At 48.0% G+C, this 21635-nt stretch overlaps 1 protein-coding gene across 3 annotated transcripts; it reads right to left on the reverse strand.

The window, feature by feature from the left end:
* Window positions 1-1116: 1116 nt before the first annotated feature.
* Window positions 1117-21575, reverse strand: CALR3 (calreticulin 3). Of its 3 annotated transcripts, none has more exons than XM_081287859.1 (9): window positions 21337-21575; window positions 21085-21186; window positions 17117-17320; window positions 13990-14084; window positions 11442-11630; window positions 8602-8709; window positions 8381-8512; window positions 7167-7259; window positions 1117-1522 (listed from the first exon to the last, which is right to left on the reverse strand). In XM_081287859.1, the coding sequence occupies exons 1-9, from the start codon at window positions 21425-21427 to the stop codon at window positions 1382-1384; spliced, it is 1155 nt and encodes a 384-aa protein (XP_081143985.1). In that variant the 5' UTR covers window positions 21428-21575; the 3' UTR covers window positions 1117-1381. The 3 variants fall into 3 exon arrangements, with proteins under 3 accessions (XP_081143985.1, XP_081143987.1, XP_081143986.1); XM_081287861.1 differs by having other exon boundaries at window positions 21306-21412; XM_081287860.1 differs by lacking the exon at window positions 21085-21186.
* Between the last annotated feature and the right edge of the window lie 60 nt (window positions 21576-21635).

The raw sequence follows: 21635 nt of genomic DNA on the forward strand, positions 1-21635 counted from the left end.
CCTCCTAGTTAGCAACACAGTGTACTGCAGGCTCTGGGCTGCTTCCCCTGTGAGCACAGGCTGACGAGGAGCTGGCACTCACCCCACTGCCCAGCATGGCAAAAGAATACCATGCATTTTGTTAGCCTGGGAATTATCCAAATTCAAGATTCCCAATATGGCTTCTACTGAATGTCTATCATCTTCTCACCAGTATGAAATTGAAAAAAACTCACATTGAAGCATCAGAATTTGGGGACCCTCTGTACAATGAAATAAAATAAGAAGTTATTCCTTGGTCCCATTAGCTACATTCCAAGGGCTCAGGGGCTATTGCACTGGTCAGCACAATTGAGATCTCCATTTTCATAGAAAGTTCCTGAGGGCAACTCACTGCAGATAGTGAGCCCCACAGAAGTGGGCAGATCCGACACATCTCGGTACAGCGATGGTGACTGGCACTCTCTCGGCCTGCCTCCGCTTCTCCAGATGCTGACTTCTCACCCCATTCGGAGAAAAAGGGGTAGGCAGTGTTTGAATCCTACCCGTGCATGAGGCAGAAGAGTCTAGCTTCTTGAGAACCAACCCCCAGATCAATGGTGAGGTCTGATTAGGATAAAGAGTCCGAGTTCAAGGTCTATCATCTTCAACCAGGACCAGAATAAACCTTGTCAGAACTTCACTTCCTGCCCAGACTTTTCAAACTCTCAATGTGCTATATGTACCTTCCATATTATTTGGATTATTGTTGAGATTGCCAGCCTCCAAATTTCTGGAGTCATAAGTTTGATAATTTCAAACATGAATTTCATTGTGAAAATAGATCTCTTCAAGAAGAGACTGGCAGGCTAGGGATGTGGCTCAGTGGTAGAGTATTTGCCTGGTAGGTTCACAACCCTAGGTTCCAACCCCGGCACCTCAATTAAAAAAAAAAAAAAAAAAGAATTTGGGCTGGGGCTGTAGCCCAGTGGCAGAGCGCTTGCCTAGCAGGTGTGAGGCACTGGGTTCAATCCTTAGCACTGCATAAAACAAACAAATAAAAATTTTTTAAAAAGGGTTTTATATTGAGAAACTTTCATATGTTATTAGTGATTTACAACTAGAGAAATAAAGCACTGCTCTTTTTCAAAATGCATCTTATCAACTTTTATTTTATAAAAACATTTTAGAGATTAAGAGCGTCATGTATTTGACCAGATTCCTGCTGGTCTGTGGCCTCCAGCGCTCAGATCTGGGGAGGGGAACTTCCTGGTGCATAGGGATCACTGAGGAAAACGTGACTGACCCCACCAAAAGCACGGAACGTTTTTAAAAGAAAGCCGGACCAGTTACCAAGTGACCTTTTCAATGCAGATTAAAGTAGAAACAAGGTTTTTATCAGTCATCTTTATAATAGGGATGACTAAAGCTCATCCCGCCTGTAATATCTATTGAAATGACTTTCACGCATATGAAACTTTCCTGCCAGGAGTTCCTCATCTTCCTCGCGGGCTTTTTTCACTTCTTCCTTGGCTTGTATGGCATCCATCTCCCTCTCTGGACCCTGGAGAAACACAACAACAAAGACTCCAGTGGCCGTAGATCACGCTTACTGGGAGCCCAGTGGCGGGCCATATGCATGTCAATCTCTCCCTGCTTTCCAGAAGCTTCCATACCACCTACAGCTGGCTTAAAAAGAGCCCCTAGCTAGGTGTGGTGGCACTTGCCTGTAATCCCAGGGGCTCGGGAGGCTGAGGCAAGAGGATCACGAGTTCAAGGCCAGCCTCAGCAAAAGCGAGACACTAAGCAACTCAGTGAGACCCTGTCTCTAAATAAAATACAAAACAGGGCTGGGGATGTGGCTCAGGGGTCGAGTGCCCCTGAGTTCAATCCCTGGTACCCACCCACTCACCCCCCAAAAAAGAAAAAGAGCCCCTAAAGATGGCAATCCTAATCCCTAGGGTGGGGGTGGGGCTCAGTTCTGGAGCACTTGCCCAGCACATGAAGGCCTTGGTCCTCTCCCCAGCACCACACACACAAAATAAATCCTAGTCCCCAAAACCTGCAAATGTTACCTTATGTGGGAAAGGGTTCTTGGAAAGGCTTTTGGCTCAGGTTTCAGAGGTTTCAGTTCATGGTGCCTTGACCTTGTCACTTTTGGGTCTGTGGCAAGCAGTGCATCATGACAGGGAGCGTGTAGCAAAGGAAACTGCTCAACTCATGGCAGCCAGGTAGCAAAAGGGAGGAACAGGCTAGCGTCCCAACATCCCCTTCAATGGAACATCCTCCAAATTCCCTCTCGCGAGGCCCCACCTCTTAAAGGTTCTACCACCTCCTAGTAGCACACAGGCTGGCGTCCAGGCCTTGAAACCCCTGGGCCTTGAAGGGATGTTCCACAAAATCACACCATCCTCGTTTTTCAGATGGGCCCTAAATCCAATCACAAATGTCCTCATAAGAGAGGGCTAAAAAGAGTTTTGACACACAGAGACAAGAGGAGAAGGCCAGATGGAATTTGAGGCTGAGACATGCAGCCAGCCACCAGGGACACCAGGACCTGCCTGAGAGCATTCAGAGCAAGCACGGCCCCGAGGCTGCCCTGGCTGCGGCCCACCAATACTGGGGTTTTTTAAGTACACATTTTGATTTAATACACAGGAGGGATCAATACCCCAAACCAATACTGGTTTTGGACTTCTGGCCTCCAGACCCAGGGGGATACATTCCTGTTGTTTTAACAAACTCATTTGTGGACATTTATTCTGGCAGTCAGAGGAACACATGCATCCTCCTGTATTTCCAGAGCACGAGGGACATCAAAGAACAGATCGGTGAACGGACCCATAAACAGAAGCCCCAGAATCTAAGTAAGAAAATCACGGCACATGGAATGACCAGGAAGGTGAAGGACAAGAAGATTTCCAGCCAGGTACAGTGGTGTTCCCCTGTAATCCTAGCAGGTCGGGAGGCAAAGGCAGGAGGATCATGAGCTCAACATTTAGTGAGGCCCTAAGCAATTTAGCAAGACTATCTCAAAATTATATATATATATATATATATATAAAAGCTGGTGGGGGAATGCTGGGGATGTAGCTTAGTGGCTAAGCACCCTTGGTTTCAATCCCTGGTTAAAAAAAAATCGATTCCCAGTCAGCCCGCTGTATAGGGGCACACTGTAATCTCAGTGACCCAGGAGGCTGAGGCAGGAGGATTGCAAGTTTGAGACCAGCCTCAGCAATTCAGTGAGATCTTCCACAACTTAGCAAGACCCTATATCAAAATAAATAAAAAGAACTGGGGATGTAGCTTGATGGTACTCTTGGGTTTAATAACTAGTACTGAAAAAAAAAGGCAGGTCATAGTGGGAGATAACTAGGTCATGGGGCCACCAACTTTGGAAGAGGTTCATATTTGTCTTGCAAAGTGAATTAGTCCTCACAAGTTTGGACTGTCCACCCTTCTGCACGTGATCAGTTCCTTTTCCATTTCTCTGCCATATTGTCACCCAGCCAAGGGGGCCCTCACTAGCGGCTAAACAGATGGAGCTGCCAATCTTGGGACTTTCTGTCTCCCAAACTGTAAACTGAATAAACTTCTTTTCTTTACAAGTAATCCAGACTCAGAAAACGATTGACACAATGCCTTTCCTGCGCAACCTAAATGATCCAAAGCCCATACCCCAACCACCTCCTCCAGCTGAGCTCGTGCCCTCTGGGCCGTTACCCCTGCTCTCATCACCTAGAACCAGACAACTAGGGGTGGCCACTACGCCCCAAAGCCCACTGAAACAATTCACCGTCATCAATTCAGAGTCTGCTTGTGGTGACATACTAGCTTCTTCCTGTGGAAACCACATTAAAGGTTCCTGCCCAAGTTTTCCCCACGCTCCCTCTGCCTCCTGGCTGACCCTAGTGCCCTATGTGGCCCTGTGTGGCATCGTGGGCTCTCTTGGTGTAACTGTAACAAGAACTATCATTTTAATGGCAGTCATCTCCTGATCTGTTGGCCTCCCCCTGCCCAAGTGAAAATAAATCCTGGATTTTTACTTTTCTTAAGAGACTGTGTCTTGCTATGTTGCCCAGGCTGGCCTCGAACTCCTGGGCTCAAGTGACCCTCCTGCCTCAGCCTCCTGAATAGCTGGGACTATAAGTGGGCACCACCGTGGTGGACTTGAAGCCTATGTCAACCCAGGCCTTTCACAAGAGGACCTCCAAGTGGCCACAGGAAGCTACGAAACAAGGCTCACCTTCACTTGTCATCCGGGAAATGAAATTAAACCAGAGTGAGACACCACTGCACCAACAGGAGCCGAAGGGTGGCCAGGACCGCACAATGGTGCTGTCGTCTGGAGAGAGTCTGGACGTGCCCATGTGACCTGGCAGCCCATTCCCGGGGATTTACCCCAAAGAAATGAGAATACCGTATGAAACATTTATAGCAGCTTTGTTGTTGCTATGGTTTGGATCTCCAATGTCCCCAAAGGCCCCTGTGTTGAAGGCCCGGTCCCCACCTTGGTGCTCCTGGGAGGTGGCGGGAACTCAAGGCGTGAAGCCTAGGGCATCATGGGCCAGCCCTCCCTCTGTCACTGTTTCTCTCCTGGCCACAAGGCCAGTGGCGCTCTTGGTCACACACTCCTGCTGTGGTGCGCTGCCTCGCTCTAGACTTCAAAGCAACGGGGCCAACCAGGGACCGTGACCTCTAAAACACTGAGCGGAAGAAGTCCTCATTCTAAATTGTCTCCGGTATTCGACTGAAGTAATGGGAGTCTAGAACACGCATGTGGCCAAACCTGGAAACAGGCCAAGCTAGGAAACCAACAGACTATGAGGCGATAAGAGAAACGACCTCCTGACTCGGCCACAGCCCACGTGAGTCTCAGACACCTCACACCTGGTTAAAGAAGCAGCTCCCGGGGCCGCGAGTGTGGTTCCGTGGCGGGGTGCACACTTAGCAAAGTGAGAGCCCAGACCTGAGCAGCTCCACAGGCCGTGTACTCGACAACATTCTGGAAAAGGCGGACCACAGGACTGATGCCTGGTTGGTGAGGGGGTGACTAAAAAGGGCCCAAGGACACCTTTTGGGGTGATGGACCTATTCCACCTCTTGATTTTCGGTGTTGGTTTCAGAATGATATGTATTTGTCCAAATTCAGAATTGTATGCCTAAAAGGGTGAACTTCATAATGGGTAGATTAGACCTCAATAAATCTGACTTAACAACAATTAACAATACCAGCAATGTCACAGATGTGGCACAGCTGCAACTGTCACCACTGTAGAAAGGATAACTGCATTGAAAACCATTTGGCCACACCAAGCCATTGCCCATCAGCTCCACTGTGACCCAGCACCTGGATGATCACTCTATGAGCAGCAGAGGTTTACTCTGGCTCAGGGTCTCGGGGGCTTCAGTCCCTGACCACGTGGCCCCATTGCCTTGGGTCTGTGGTGGGGCAGCCACACAGCAGGGAGCACATGGAACAGGAAGTTCTCACCTCATGGCAGCCAGGAGGCAAAGGGATAAAGAGGAAGGGGCCAGCATCCCAAGAGCCACTTCAAGGACACGTCCCCAGTGACGGAGCTTGCTTCTACAAGGCCCACCTCTACAAGCACCACAGGCTGGGGACCAAGTCTTCAACGTATGGGCCTCTGGGGGCACTTGAGATCTAAACTGTAGCACATTCAAGTGGCCCAGCAGTCCACTCCTGGACATGTGTCCACTACAGACACACACACACACACAGGAGCCGCCCCTCACCCAAGATCTCACTTGATCACCATCAAAAATGGTTCAAAAATATGTACTGGAAAATTTCAAGAATAATTCACAACTTTTAAATAGCTATCATCGCAGTACAGTGTCAATACTAGTTCTATTTTATTATTAGTTATTGTTGTTCATCTCTTTTTGTGGCTGATTTATAAATTAAAACCCTATATAAAACACAGACCATAGAGGTTTCAGTCCTACCCACTGGCCCTTGGAATTTGCCCTGTATTGATAAGGAGGTGTCTCTCTACAGAGTCTCAGAACAGCCTCCTTCACAAGGCCCCAAACTGGAGGCAAGCCAAAGCTGCATCAACAGAGAATGAGCACATACATTCTGGAATATTCTCACAGTGAGAACGAGCTATTTGTCATGGGGGCAGGGCCCATGCCTGTAATCCCAGCGACTCAGGAGGCTGAGGCAGGAGGATCACAGGTTTAAGACCAGCCTTGGCAACTTGGCAGGATCCTGTCTCAAAAATAAAAAAGTAAATTGGGTGCGGGGTGGGGCATGCCTGTGATTCCAGTAATTTAGGAGGCTGAGACAGAAGGTTCACAAGTTCAAAGCCAGCCTTAGCAACATAGTGAGGCCCTAAGCAACTTAGTGAGACCCTGACTCCAGGAAAAAAAGAAAAAAAAAAAAAGCATCTCAATGGTTAAGCACCCTTAGGTGGTTCCCCAGTAAGTCTGTCTGTCTGTATAAACACACAGATGGCCCAGGATGAAGCTTAGTGGTGGGACACCCTGGGCTCACACCCAGTTCTCACCAAAACCAGGAAGAAAGTGCTGCTGCTCCACACACTAGTGTGAACGAACGACGCTGTCTCCAACAGTCCAGAATGGGGGGCCCTGCTATGGTTTGTCCCCCAAAGGCCCATGGGCCCAAGTGCTAAAGGTTGGTTCCCAAGTGCTCCCGAGGGGGATGGCACTGTAAAGGGGAGGCTTGGGTCACTGGGTGTGCCCTTGGCAGGCTTGGTGGGGTGGGAGCCTGTTCTCTGCAGCCTCCTCTCTTCCCTGCTCCCTGGCTCACCAGGAGGTCAGTGGCTTGTTCTCCCAGTGGTCTCCAGACACCGTGTCGGCCTCAGGCCCCAGAGCCACAGGACCAACTGATCAAGGACTAAAACCTCAGAACTGTGAATCTGGATAGACCTTCTCCCTTCAGCAGGTGACAACCTCGGCCACTTGATACAGAAATGGGACACTGGTGCGCTTCCCTTCACATGAGTTTCAGAAAGAGGTCAGAGGGACACGCTGGTGGGACAGAGTTCACCTGGGGGGGGGAGTGTGTGGAGGCTGCAGAGTGCAGGTGACCTTCTGTGTTCTGACCTGGCTCAGGTGTCCACTAGTAAAAATTCAGCCAGCCCTTTCCTAAGTGATAGACTTTGGCACAAAGTGTTTGAAAAAGATGAATGATCAAAGTTCACTGTGTGTATCCGTCATACCTTGGTTTCGCCCCAGGTGGCCTTGGCAAAATTCTCAGCATACTCTTCATCGTCTGTGATCAGGAAGTTATCAAAGATGGTTCCAGATCTCACCTGTAGATGAAAAAGAAGTCTTCATTATTGATGTTGTATTTAGCTCAATACTATAAACTGGTTGGCTCTCAATAGTAAAGGTGGGCCGGGCATGGTAGTGCAGGCCTGTAATCCCAGGGCCTCAGGAGGCTGAGACAGGAGGATCATGAGTTCAAAGCCAGCCTCAGCAAAAGGGAGGTGCTAAGCAACTCAGTGAGACCCTGTCTCTAAATAAGATACAAAATAGGGCTGGGGATGTGGCTCAGTGGTCTGGTGCCCCTGAGTGCAATCTCTAGTACAAAAAAAAAAAAAATAGTAGAAGGCACTTAAGTCCATTTCAGGAATACTAAACTGTACCCTCTATGTGGGCTAGGGGTGAGACTCAGGGGTGGTGCATGAATTTAACAATTGTGAGGCTCAGGGTTCCATCCCTAGCAGTCCCCCAACAAAAAAAAGAGCTAAAAATCTCTTTATCCCTGGGCCTCACCCCCAGGGATGTGGATGCAACCAGCATCTGGGCATGGGGACTTTGAAAAGCTCCCCAGTGCCTAGAACGGCCATTGCCATCGGGGAGTGCTGCCCAGAGCCCCGCTGCTGGGAGTGTGGGTAGAGGGCCTGCTGGGCCGGCACCCCTGGAGCTGGCTGGGAATGCAGAATCCCAGGCCCAAGCCAGCTCTGAGCAGAGAAGTTCCAAGCATAGGAGGGGAACTCCAGCGGGGGCTGTGGCTCAGTGGTAGAGCGCTTGCCTAGCATGTGTGAGGCCCTGGGTTCGATCCCCAGCACCACATGAAACTGAATAAACAAAATAAAGGTCCATCTATAACTAAAAATATGAAAAAAAAAGAGGGGAATTCCAAGGCGACAGGCATGTGGGAAGCACAGCTGTCCCCCAGCTCGGGTCCCAGCACCTGGTTAAGTTCTCACTGAAAAGCAGGAATGCAAATCAAGGACTTCACCTTTGAGTTCAGAGATATGAAACGAAAGCAAATTCATGATGAGTGACCAGGGCTGGGGCTGTGCTCTCACTCGCCTGGCATGCCTGGGGCACTGGGTTCGATCCTCAGCACCACATGAAAATAAAATAAAGATGTTGTGTCCACCTGTAACTAAAAAATAAATATTAAAAAAAAAAGATGAGCGACCTGCCAGAGCTCCAGTCCAATGGCACCAATGTTCTCAAATTCTGAGAGGTCATACTGGGTCAGGTAGTTGGTGTTTTTCATCTTCCGGTGAAGCCAGATATCTTTGTCAATGCCCTCTGGTTTCAGGCCATCCTGCAACAGCAAACATACGGTGGTCCCAATGGCCCAGGCAGGGGAGGTGCAGCCCAAGTGTCCCAGGACGTGGCAGGGAGGCCCCTCACCTGGTAGGGCGGCTTCTGGAGCAGGGACGCCTGCCAGTCCCCATCCAGCTCGCTGTTCCAGTCGCTGGGCTTGCTGGCGCTGGCATCCAGGAAATGCTGCTCCCAGTCCTTCAGCGTCGTGAGAGGAAGACAAAACAGTCAGACGAGTTGGGGGAGTTCACTAGGAATGGAACCCAGGGCCTCCCCCACACGAGGCCAGAGCCCTGCCACCAAGCCCCACCCCAGCCCTGAGAGGAACTCGGGGCAGCCCCAACCCCTGCCATGATGACCCCCTCTCCTGTTTAACTTAGTTGTCAAAGAGCCAAGTGCCTGGCCTCCTCGACCCTGCCGGGGCTCCAGTCGCACCCACATGGCCTCGTCCCCCACCATCCCTCCACAGGATTTCAGTGGTGTGAAAGCCCAAAGTCACGAGGGTGGGAGCCACACACGTACAGCCCTGATGGTAAATCGTCTTTTGTTTCTGGCTGTGCACAATTGTTCCAGAAAATGGCGGGGGGGGGGGGGACAACTATATACTGCAGCAAGGTTTATCCGGGGACTTCTGAGTAGCAGAAAAAAGCAGTGGCAGGAGGGGTCATGGCTCAGCGGTAGAGCGCTGCCCTCGCAGGCATGGGGCACGGGATTCAGTCCTCAGCACCACACAAAAAACAAGTCAATAAAAACAAAGATATTGTGTCCATCTACAACTAAAAATATTTTTTTAAATAGTTACATTATCAAGTTATTTACACACCCACACGGCAGTGCACAGAATGCTGGCGTCTCCCTGAAAGTCCCAGGTTGAACTCGTACCCTGAACGATACTAGGGGTCTGGGCCTCCGGGGGGTGCTAGGGTTTGGATAAGTATCCCCCAAAGGCTCATATGCTAATGGCTCTGTCCCCAGTCTGTGGCACTGTGAGATGATGGTGGAACACTGAGGAGCTGGGGCCTAGAGGAGGTCTTCTGGTCAGCAGGGGTGTGCCCTTGAGGGGATATCAGGACCCCAGCCTTTTCCTTCTTTCCTTTTGCGACCGGTCATCAGCACCCTCCAACATGCTTTAAACACGAGGCCCAAGGCAATAGGCCCAGAACCATGGACTGAAACCCCTAAAACTGGGCCCAAACAACCCCTCCCCCTTTCTTCAGTGCTGAGCATCCTCAGGGCCTTGCATATGTCAGGCAAGGGCTCTATCCTGGCCCTTTTTTAATTCATTTAGAGATAGGGACTCAAATCTTTCCTCTTTTTAAGTTGATTATCACAAGTATTTTGTTACAGTAACAGAAAACTGACTAACATAGGAGACGAAAAAGTCATGAAGGTAAAACCTTCATGAATGGGACGAGTGCTTTTGTAAAAGTGACATTAGAGAGCTTTCTCACCCTCCTGTGAGGGTACAGCAGGAAACGAACCATCTCCAGTCTGGAAGAGAGCCCTCGCCAGAAACTAACCATGTTGACACCTTGGACTCATAACATCTAGAACTTTCAGACATAAATTCTGTTGATTACAAGCTATCCAGTTAGAGGACTTTGTAACAGCTGTCTAAATACACACACACATACTCACTCACACAAATGTATACAGTCATCCCAAGATATCTACAGATGATAGTTCCAAGATTTCCCTCCTACACCAAAATCTTTGTATGCTCAAGTTCCTTCTATAAAATGATACAGTATTTGCATAAACCTACACATATCCTCCTGTGTACTTTAAAATGCCTCACCTAATACATTGTAAATGACGCATCTATAGTTGTTATACTGTTTAAAGCATCATGACTAGAAAAAAAGTCTGTACACGTTCAGTATGGATGAAACTTTTTGCTAGCATTTTGATTCAGAGTTGGTGAATCCAAGCATACAGAACCTACAGGTACAGAGAGTGAACTGAATATATAAACATAAACACACACACACACACACACACACACACACACATTAGTAGATATTGAATAAATAAACATGTTAGAAAATATGTTGATCCAAAATATTGGATTTACCAATATTCAGATAATCCCCTATAAAAAAATCATAAAAGCTGTGCATCGTGGCACATGCCTGTAAACTTGAGGCTAAGGCAGGAGGATCACAAGTTCGAGGTCAGCCTCAGCACTGTGGCAAGACCCTAAGCAACTTAGTGAGACCTTGTCTCAAAAAATCAAAAAGGCTGGCATGTGGGTCAGTGGTTAGGCACACTTGGGTTCAATCCCCAGTATCAAAAAAAAGAAAAAAGCATACAAGTCTTGTACAAGTGTTTTCTCAAGATAACAGAAATAAGAAGATTGTATGTGTGTGTGTGGTGATAGGGATGGAATTCAGGGCCCACACAAGTTAGGCAAATATTCCACCACTGAGTTACATACCCTACCCTGTATATGACAATTTCAATAAATAATTATCCTTTTATTAAGAAAACATTGGTTAGGGCTGGAGTGCGGCTCAGAGCAGTGCTCAGCATGTTCAAGGTCCTGAGTTCCATCTTCAGCATAAAAACACTGCTTAGAGAAAAAGACCCTAGGGGCTGGGGTTGTGGCTCAACAGTAGAGTGCTTGCCTCGCTCCTGTAAGGCACTGGGTTTGACCTTCAGTATCACGTAAAAATAAATGAGACCAAGGTATTGTGTCCATGTACAGCTAAAAAAAAGAAATTAAAAAAAGCAACATCCAACTTGTTTGAATCTCAAATATCAAAAAGCTCTCTTGCCATCTGCCGAAACGTGTACTGTGCGGCTGGTCTCAGGGGCCTGTACCCTGGGGAGAGCAGTCATAAGATTGTGACTGTACAGTAGCTAGGTGCTTCCAAACTGATCTCGCACACCTCATACACTTCCCAGAGTTGTTCAGGAAAAATCCATACCTGGGCTTTCGCGTCTTTTGCCTGATTCCAATCCTTAGACTCTGCTGAAGACTCTTCCATTTTCCTAAACGAGGTCAAGTTCCAGTCGTATTCAATGCTGCCGGACTCGATGACCTGACCGTCAACTTTCACTTCATAAGAAAGGTCTGGTCTTAAAACCAGAGCGTACAGGTGTGTGAAGCCATCAACCTGCCAGGTTAGAGGAGGGTCGCTGTGAAACCTGTGCTGTTTCAACGCGGGTCTGAATACCAGTTTAAAGCAGGCTCCAGGCAAGCCTTGGGTGCAGCAAGGAGACCTGGGGAGGCCCTGGGAAGAGGGGTTGGTCTTCAAAATGGGATCCTGGGTCGGGGTGTAGCTCCATAGTAGAGCTCATGCCCAGCATGTGAGAGGCCCTGGGTTCTAGCCCCTGCACCACAGAAAAATGAAATAAAGATTAAAGAGGGAGGGGCATCCTGTGGAACAGCCACACTGCCGCAGAAGACCCCCTCTCCTCCCAGCCCCTCTCTTGTGTGGCTGGTTCCCCTCGGTGCAGATAACATGGTTCCGGCTATGGTTGGATAAGTGTCCCCAAGGCCCACGTGTTAAAGGCTTGGTCACCAGCCTGTGGTGCTATTGAGGGCTGCTAGAACCGTTAAGAGGTGGGATGGCTGTGGGAGGAAGTTAGGTCACTGGAGGGGTGCCCCTGAAAGGGACACCAGTTGTCTTTTAATCTTTTTTCATTCTCAGCCACAAGGTTAATGGGCTGCCTTTGCCACAAGCCTCTACCATGATGCCACAGGCATGAAGCAACAAAGCCAATCAACCATGGGCTGAAACCACCAAACAATGAGCCCAAACAAACCTTTTCTCTCTCTCTCTTTTTTTTTTTTAAAGAGAGAGTGAGAGAGGAGAGAGAGAGAGAGAGAATTTTTAATATTTATTTTCAGTTCTCGGCGGACACAACATCTTTGTTGGTATGTGGTACTGAGGATCGAACCCGGGCCGCACGCATGCCAGGCGAGCGCGCTACCGCTTGAGCCACATCCCCAGCCCCAACCTTTTCTCTTTTTAAGTTGGCTGTCTCAGGTACTTTGTCATAGTAATACAAAGCCAACTAACAGGAAGATCAGATTCCCTCTTTGAAAACCCTGGAGGACCAAGCACTGTGGGGTTCTGGACCTTTCCTCCACAGTGTTGCAGAACCAACCAAAGCCCTGTGAACACAACAGTGTTCTTCCCCGAGGCCAGGAGGTCAACTAGGTGCTGTGAAGCAAGGCCACATCATTAGCCCTGTAGCAACACAGTCTGAGGGAGCCTATGGGTGCCACTCAGGGCCACGTGGGCTTTCTGACCCAAGACGACCATGTCCTTTCCTCTCTACAGAACAAGCTCCTTGGCGTGTTCCAGGCTGTTGGGGCCTCCTCTCCTTTTGCTCCCTGTCCCCCTGGTGTTCAGCTGAACTGAACTGAAGAGGGAGGAAGACGGGGGTGTGGGCTGTCTCGCCCCTGCAGGAGGGGTGTCACGACAAGCATGGTGTGCAGGAGAACCCGCTGATCCTTTAGGACCCAGAGAGGACCCTGCAGTCTCCAGGGTCTGTGAGGAGGCCATCTGCTCCCCTGAGAGGGTTGCGAGTGGATAAAGAATGGCTGCAGGCACCTCCCCTCCAGCGGCAATGACACTGAGAAACCTTTGTGTCTCCTGCCCATTTTCACCGAGTTCTAGGTGCTAGAGTGCCCAGGGGACAGTCCCTGCTTCCTGAGGTTTACACTCCATACAGAGGGTGGGGGGAGAGGGGCCCTTCCTCCTCACCAGCCCAGGCTAAGGGACCTGGCAAACTGCCTCTTTGGAGCCCTGCTCTGGGCCGTTGGCAGCCTCTGCTGGCCGTGCGGGCATCCAGGCAGGCCTGAGTGCCCCCTCCAACACCAGAGCACATAATTCAGTACATAACCGAGTTCTGAGGAGGGCTCAAAGACAAAAAGCGTCATTTCCACAGGAATCCCTGGGCAAAAAGACAGGAAAGTATGATTTCACTTTAGAAATATTCCCGTTTCAATGTTCTGGGATTTTGAAGATTGTCTAATTACTCCAGAATGGTTTTTTTTTCATTTTGAATATTTCATTCTTTAATGATGATAGATACGGTTAAAATATCCAATGACTATGCTATTGTGACCCTCAGGGGGTCAATTATAACCTGACGTCATAAACCACAGCGAAGAGTGACCTGCCACTAGATGAAAACCTCAGAAAACAAACCAAAGTAGACAGTGTCACTAAAGGGCCACCCACTGGAAACCAGGGACAAGAGGCATATTTGCTAGGACCCTTCCCTGGCTCTTAAATACTGAAAGATCAAAACCCTTCTCTCTAAACTTATCATCAGGCAGGAGTTAATGAAACTGGAGCGTGGTGGCCTCCCCTGCAGGCCAGGAGACCCCCCAGACACTCGGGCCCAGGAGTTCAGGACCAGCCTGGGCAACAGCAAGATCTGTCTCAACAAAAAACAAAACCAAAAATGAAGGCAGGAAGAAAATAACTAAGACAATCATTTGAATATGAGGGCATTTACCTTACATCTGATTGATTTCTTGTTTGAATGATACTGATTCTTGAAATGTAAAATAACATGAACTTTCTTGATATCAAATCCACAAATATCAGGTCCTACAAAAAAAAATATCAGGTGCTCTCAGTTTTCTTCCATGATGATCTACCATAGGATAACCAACTTTTCTCCTTAGATACATGAGGCACAGGAAACTCGTATGTCCAGGAATGATCAGATGCTCATGTGAAGATCTGCGGGTAGTGACCGCCTTCTCCCAGTAAGATCTCCTCTGGCCTTTGAAGCCACCTTGGACTCAAGGACAAACCAGCACAGAGGGGCTGGTGTGGTGGCTCAGTGGTAGAGCGCTCGCCTAGCATGCACGAGGCACTGGGTTCCATCCCAGAACCACATAAATGTGAACATACGGTATCCACCTAAAACTAAAAAATAAATGTTAAAAAAAACCCACCCAGCACAGAAGCAAAGGCAGGCTGACAGTCCAGCAGTGCCCCGGCCCCTCCTCAGCCTCAGCCTCAGCCTCCGACTGAAGCTCTTTTCCTTTGTGGAGCTGGGATGGAACCCAGGGCCCTGCGCATGAGAGGCACACGGTCTGTCACGGAGCTGCTCCCCCAGCCCCTGGCCTGAAGTTCTGACCTGCACCTGGGGCCAGGTGCAGGGAGCAGGCTTCAGAGCTCATCCCAGCTCTCAACGACTCAGCCTCACCACGCCATGGTGTCCTCCCTGGTCTAGAACATCAGGATGCTTGCCCAACATGCGTGAGGCCCCGGATTCCACCCCCATCGTGTGTGGGGGGGAATCCAGTCACTAAGGAGATGGAATTCTCCAAGATGGGGCCAGATAAGAGACTGGAGTTCTGAATATGATAAACAAAGTTTATAGGAGGTATCTGGAAAATTCACCAAGATTTCTGAAGGTGTTTACAATTACCCTGCTTTTGCTTTACAGATTAAGCCTTAAGATTGTCCTAAAACAGGGGCTGGGGATGTGGCTCAAGTGGTAGCGCACTCATCTAGCATGCATGAGGCACTGGGTTTGATTCTCAGCACCACACTAAAAAAAATAAAATAAAAATAAAGATATTGTGTCCACTTAAAACTGAAAAATAAAAATTAAAAAAAGATTATCCTAAAACATCTTTTTTATTTTCTTTTCTCCCTGTCTTAGATGGAATTCCACCAAATCCACTGACCCTGGTGGCACCTACCTACCCCTGGGGATTCTGATAGAAAAATCCACTGTGAACACCGTAGATTTCTTCTAGATTGTACTTTTAACATTTCTTGGCAATTTGCAGTGACAAAATTCCAGAATGAATCACAGTAACCCAGGCTGCCTGAAATTACTTTAAGTATGTTATCAATTTGGGGGCTGTGGGTGTAGCTTAGTGATAGAGCGCATGCTTAGCATGTGCCAGGCCCTGGGTTCCATCCCCAGCCCCAAATAGCAAAAACAAAACAAAAAGAACATTATCAACTGTCCAGAAGCATAAACTACTTTGAACTTGGAAATAGTGACCTGTGGGGTTGACAAAATACACTTGGTCTGTCTCCCAGCTGCATTCAAAGGACATGTGTTTATAGAATTTCCTTTTCTGTCATCACTGGTCAACATTCCAATTCAATTTTTTAAACAAGAGCTATGGCATGTGAAATATTTGGTTGAAAGTTGGCCTCCTTGGGATTGAGATGTATTTTTCCCTTCAAAATGAGTTAGCATTTCTCTATGTATTCTTAAGCACCTGTATACTTTGAATATTTAATGAAGGTATAGAACACATCTAAAACTGGCCAGAAAATCTGTATATTTCCATGAATGGCAATAATAAAATATTTAAGCTTGTAAATGATTTGCATAAGGAAATGCAGTAGACAGATGAACTTGGGGTGATCTAATTTTGGGCAAATTTTTTTTGTGTGTGTGTGGTACCAGGGATTGAACCCAGAGGCACTTAACCACTGAGCCACATCGCCAGCCCTTTTTAAGCATTTTTTATTTAGAGACAGGGTCTTGCTGAGTTGCTTAGGGCCTCGATAAATTGCTGAGGCCAGCTTTGAACTTGAATCCTCCTGCCTCAGCCTCCTCAGTCTCTACCAGCATTCCAGGTGTGCGCCACCATATCCAGCTTGGGCAAGTAGTTTTAATCAGACTTCTTATTGGTAAAACAGGGGCTGTCTCACAAGTTTTGGGGGGTTTTACGCATAACCTGGGACTGCAAATTGAAAGCCCTTGGCAAGGACCCACAGAACATACTTCTCTCTTCCTCAACATCAGCGCTTGGCAAAGCAAGGGCTGGAGTGGAGTGAGCAGGGCAGCACTGAAGGAGAGCTGAGTGAGTGGAGGCAATCTCAAGTTAAAAACAAAAATAATCCAGAAAATTTATTTTAATATTTACTTATTCTGTGGTGCTGGGAGTGGAACCCAGAGCCTTGCCCTTGCTAAGAGAGTTCTGTACCACTGAGCTGCATCCCCACCCCAGGCTTTTTCATCTTTTACTTTAAATTATGCTGCTTCAGAATTCGTAGGCAGCAAACATGTGAAATATAGTTAAGAGTGATATTTTGGTGAATATTTCTGATTATTTTGTTTACCAAATCTAAAAAGCAAATATTTGTGAAACCACCTCTAATTCAGCAGGTATTTCTTTTTCCTAGATAGCTCCAGTGTCTTGTTTTAAGAGGATAATAAATAACTAAAGCAGACATTTTGGTTTCTTTTTTCTTTTTTGCGGTGCTGGAGATGGAGCTCAGGCTCTCACGGGTGCTAGCAGGCACGTGCTCCACCACGGGGTGACACCCCAGCTTTCTTTTTTTTTCTTTTTTTCAGTATTGGGAATGAACCCAAGGGCATTCTACCACTGAGCTACATCCTCAGTCCTTTTTATTTTTTATTCTGAGACAGGGTCTCGCTGAGTTTCAGATACTAGCCTTGAACTTGCAATCTTTCTGCCTCAGCCTCGCGAGCAGCTGTGACGTCACTGCTCTCTAAGACGACTTGCACGGGGGGTGGGGGGTATTCTATCCATGTCTAGGAATCCACCTAGCACCTAACATCCAATAAAACAGAAAAAATATATTCACTGTCAAAGTCTGAACCACAGAGAGGGTTGTGTTCTGCTATGTCAACTTACCAAACATAATATAATACTGTGATTTCCCATTGAGGTTCTTCTGATCCAGGTCTGCAGGAAAGATCTTAATGTAGCCCCCGCCGCAGTCCATCTTCTGCTCGTGTTTCACGGTGTACTGAATGACTAGAGTCTTCCCCTTATTGCTGAATGGTTTGAAGCGTGCAGAGATGGCGTAGAATCGGCCATTCTGAGTGGTCTGCAGACCTTCCAACAGAAAGTACTCGTGAAGGGTTAGGAATGACATTGTGCTCAGTAAAGCATGGACACTAACAGATGCCCTTTCTCTACCTGTGATAATCTATGTTCTATTTACAGGGAGCTGCTGTCTACAATGACCTGAATTGACACAGCATGCTGGGGACACATCACTAATAGGTCCCTAGCTTGCACAAAACTCGTATTTTATGCATCCAGATGTTTTTGTACCTCATATATCATTGTTATGGTATTTGTTTACATATTTCGGGGGGATGAAACCCAGGGTCTGTGCATACTGAGCAGGCTCTGCCACTGCGCTGCATCCCCAGCCCCACCTCTACTGTTTTAAGTTACAACCTTAAATGACAAATATGCAATCCAATCATGGATAGTTAATTTTGCCCCCTCATCTTCTAAGGGGCAAGGATACACAAGGAAGCCTGGGTAGCAGCTGAATGAAGAACAGAAAGAAGCACCCCACGTCTTCTCATCTTAAAACACTCAGAAACACAACAGCAGATGATGTGACCATGACTGACAGAGCGATGATGTACAGGAAAGAGCTTCACTGTCCCCAGCTGTCATTTGCAAGGTGGCTTTTTTTTTTTTTTTGGTACTAGGGATTGAACCCAGGGCCTTGTGCATGCAAGGCAAGCACTCTATCAACTGAGCTAGATCCCCAGCCCCACAAGGTGGCTCTTTTCATGAAGACACGATTCTTTTTATTTATTTATTTATTTTGGTACCAGGGACTGCACTCAGGGGCACTCGACCACTGAGCCACATCCCCAGCCCTATTTCATATTTTATTTAGAGACAGGGTGTCACTGAGTTGCTTAGTGCCTTGCTTTTTAAAAAAATATTTTCCTTTAGTTGTAGTTGGACACAATACCTTCAATTTTTTTAATACCTTTATTTTTATGTGGTGCTGAGGATTGTACTCAAGGCCTCTCATGTGCTAGATGAGTGCTCTATCTCTGAGCCACAACTCCAGCCCCAAGAGCCTCGCTTTTGCTGAGGCTGGCTTTGATGTGATCCTCCTGCCTCAGCCACCCAAGTTGTTGGGATTACAGGCATGTGCCACATGCCCAGTTGACCATTCTTCTTCTTCTTTGGGGATGGGGATGGCTCCCAGTGCCTCATGCATGTGAAGAAAGAGCACTATTACTGAGCTATATCCTCAGCTGTGATCCTCCTGTCTCTACCCCCTGCCCCCCAAGTATCAGTGATTACAGGCACATGCCACTGTCCACCATTATCCCATGGATTATTATTTTTTTTTGTGTGTGTGTATGCACACGCAGCACCAGGGCTGGAACCCAGAGCACTGGAATCCAGGGCCGCTAGGCAAGGGCTCTACAACTCCTGAGCTACACCTCAGCCCCTAAATCCTTTTTTATTTTTTTCCCCTGTCTTTTCTGATATCAGGGATTGAACTCAGGGGTACTTTTCCATGAAGTTACATCCCAAGCCCTTTTTATTTTGAAACAGGTTCTTACTAAGTTGCTGAGACTGGCCTTGAACTTGTGATCCTCCAGCCTCAGCCTCCACAGTCACTGGGATTACAGGTGTGTGCCACCACGCCTGGCCCTAAATCCTTTTATTATATTGGAGTTTATTGCACAACCTGAAGACGGCCATTCCTATTGTGACCCACCCTGTGTGATCATCCATGAACCTGGTATTTGGTACTCATAGGTCCAAGTCTTAACTCATGGCTGACTGTCCACTACCACACCTCTTTTCCCTATCCTTCCCTCCTCAGAGGACTCAGGGCACCTTCTCTCCCCCTATAAGCAAGGAAATCTGAAAGTCATGTGGTTCTCCACCTCTCTTGTGTCTTGTCACCCTCCACGAGCACCCCCATCCTGTCACCACTTTCCATTTCTGTCTGACTAAATTAGACTCATCTTTTTCATCCGTGGCTTTTAAATCTTGGTCTCAGGGGACCACAGGGAAGGATCAGACTGTGCTGAAGAAATGAAAATATTGCACAGAATCTCAGGAATCCAAACTGGAGGAAGGGAAAACACTGTGTGTCAGGGAGCCCAAACAACTCAAAGTGGGAAGTCCTGTCCTTCGACAAGTTTCAGGGAGTAGCCTGTTTATTATCACCCCACTTTTGGCACAGAGCTCATTTTTATTGACTGCTGAGGTCAACATGTATCTTACAAAACAACGTAGACATGACCCAAAGCCAGAGGCTGCGGGACTCACAGGTAGCCTAGGCTAACACGGCCAACACAGAGGTGACCGGGAAGGTGGTGAAGAGGGAAACCACATCTAAATCAGTGGTTGAGGGGCTGGGGTTGTGGCTCAGTGGTAGAGCGCTCGCCTAGCATGCCTGAGGCCCTGGGTTCGATCCTCAACACCACATAAAAATAAACAAACAAAGGTATTGTGTAAAAAAAAAAAAACTTATAAATAAATAAATCAGTGGTCGAGGCCTGGGGAGGTGGTCAGTAATAGAGCACTTGCCCAGCATGTGCAAGGCCCTGGGTTCCATCCTTGCCACTGCAAGAACAAAAACTGAAGTTGGCAAAAATCTTCTGCATGTCCAGGTAAGACATATTTTAGACCTTGTGAGCTACTCAATCTCTGAGCCAGCTATGACTTTGATGTTGAAGCACTAACGTGGCTAGCGTGAGTCAGTAGGGTGGTGTGTGCCTGTAATCCCAACAACTCAGGAGACTAAAGCTGAAGGATAGCAATTTGAAGCCAGCCTCAGGAACTTAGCAAGACCCTGTCTCAAAACAAAAAATCAAAAGGGCAGTGGATATGGTTCAGTGGTAAAGCACTCATCGTCCAATGTATGGGCTACTATGTGTGGAAACACCCATGTGGCTGTGTGAAACTTTAGGGATGCCAAGCTTTCACGTATTCCATTAAAATTTACATCATTTTTACAAATTAGCAAGTATTATTCCCTTTTTTTTTTTTTTTGGCCCTACCAACTAAAAAATGTAAAAGCTATTCAAAAAGAGTTGGTAAAACATCTGTAGTGCATCCACCTTTGACTATTAGATATGAGAAAAAGCCAAAATAAGCCAGCTGTGATGGTGCACGTCTGTTAATTCTACCTACTGGAAAGGCTAAGGCAGGAAGATCACAAGTATGAGGCCAGCTTGGGCCATTTAAAGAGGCCCTGACTCAAAATTAAAAAAAAAAAATAAAAATAAATGGAAAAGCAAAAGGAAAAGGAAAAGCCAAAATAGAGGTTTCCCTTGGGGATGAGAACCTAACCGCTGGAGTTTCGGTAGGGTTCTTCACCTGGATGTACAGAGGTTGAAAGTCGCGGTGCTGCAGTCCTGCGGTGTGCGCACTTGACAGCAGGCAACTTTTACCTCCACTTTTTTTTTCTTAACGTGAAAAATAAAAGTGGAAAGAAGTGCGACTCGGGAGGCTGAAGCAGGAAAATCTCAGGTTTAAAGTCAGACTCAGCAACTTAGCCAGGCACTTGGCAACTTAGCCAGACTGGGGATACGGCTCACTGGTTAAGCGCCCCTGGGCTCAATCGCTGGTGCAAGGAAAAAAAAAAAGGGAGTATCCCCTCGGTGGGCAAGGCCCTCCTCTCCAAACTGACCTGATGCTCATGAAGCTGGATGACTAGGGCAAGTATGAAAAGAATTTTTAAACCAGGCAAGGAGGCGAGGAAAATCCCACTGTGGCTTAGTGGGTGTAGGAGCGTTATTTCTGCACCACGTCCACCTTGGAAGGTCGCTCGATGGGGTTTAACGCTTGGTTCTGTTCTCCCCTGATGCTACACTAACCTTTGTCTTTCTCTTTGTGACCATAAAACTTCCCCGACGACACTCTAAAATGCCCAAACTGGGAGTCATTGGTGGACTGCACCCATCGGTTTCTCCAGCGCTCTGTGGGAGGAAACACCAGTGAGGGCGGGAAGTGTGTGGACCTGGGTCCAGGGCAGGGAGAGCGGCCCTCCAGGCTCGGCCCCTGCCCACCCCGCGGCGACAGGCTCCGGGGAGCTTACGGCCCCGCCACCGCCGCCATTGCCTCTTCACCTCCGTCCAGAAATTCCTCCTGGAAGTAGACAGTGGCCAGCGCCAGGCGCAGCGCGCAGACCGCCCAGATCAGGACGCGGGCGCGTGCCATCGGGCATGCGCGGCGCTCCTCCTTGTGACCGCCCCTGTCCTCCCAGCGGTCTCTGCGGCGAGCCAGGCGCGTCGCCTCAAAACTACATCTTCCGTCACACCTCGCGATTGTGACCTGAAAGCACCTGGGTCGTCGGCGGCCGGGTGCGCCGGACACGCCCTGGAACTACAACTCCCCTGATGCCCCGCGATTGTGACCCGGGGCCACC

This window comes from Spermophilus citellus (genome assembly GCF_964194105.1).
Source record: "Spermophilus citellus genome assembly, chromosome: 3".
Taxonomy (NCBI): domain Eukaryota; kingdom Metazoa; phylum Chordata; class Mammalia; order Rodentia; family Sciuridae; genus Spermophilus; species Spermophilus citellus.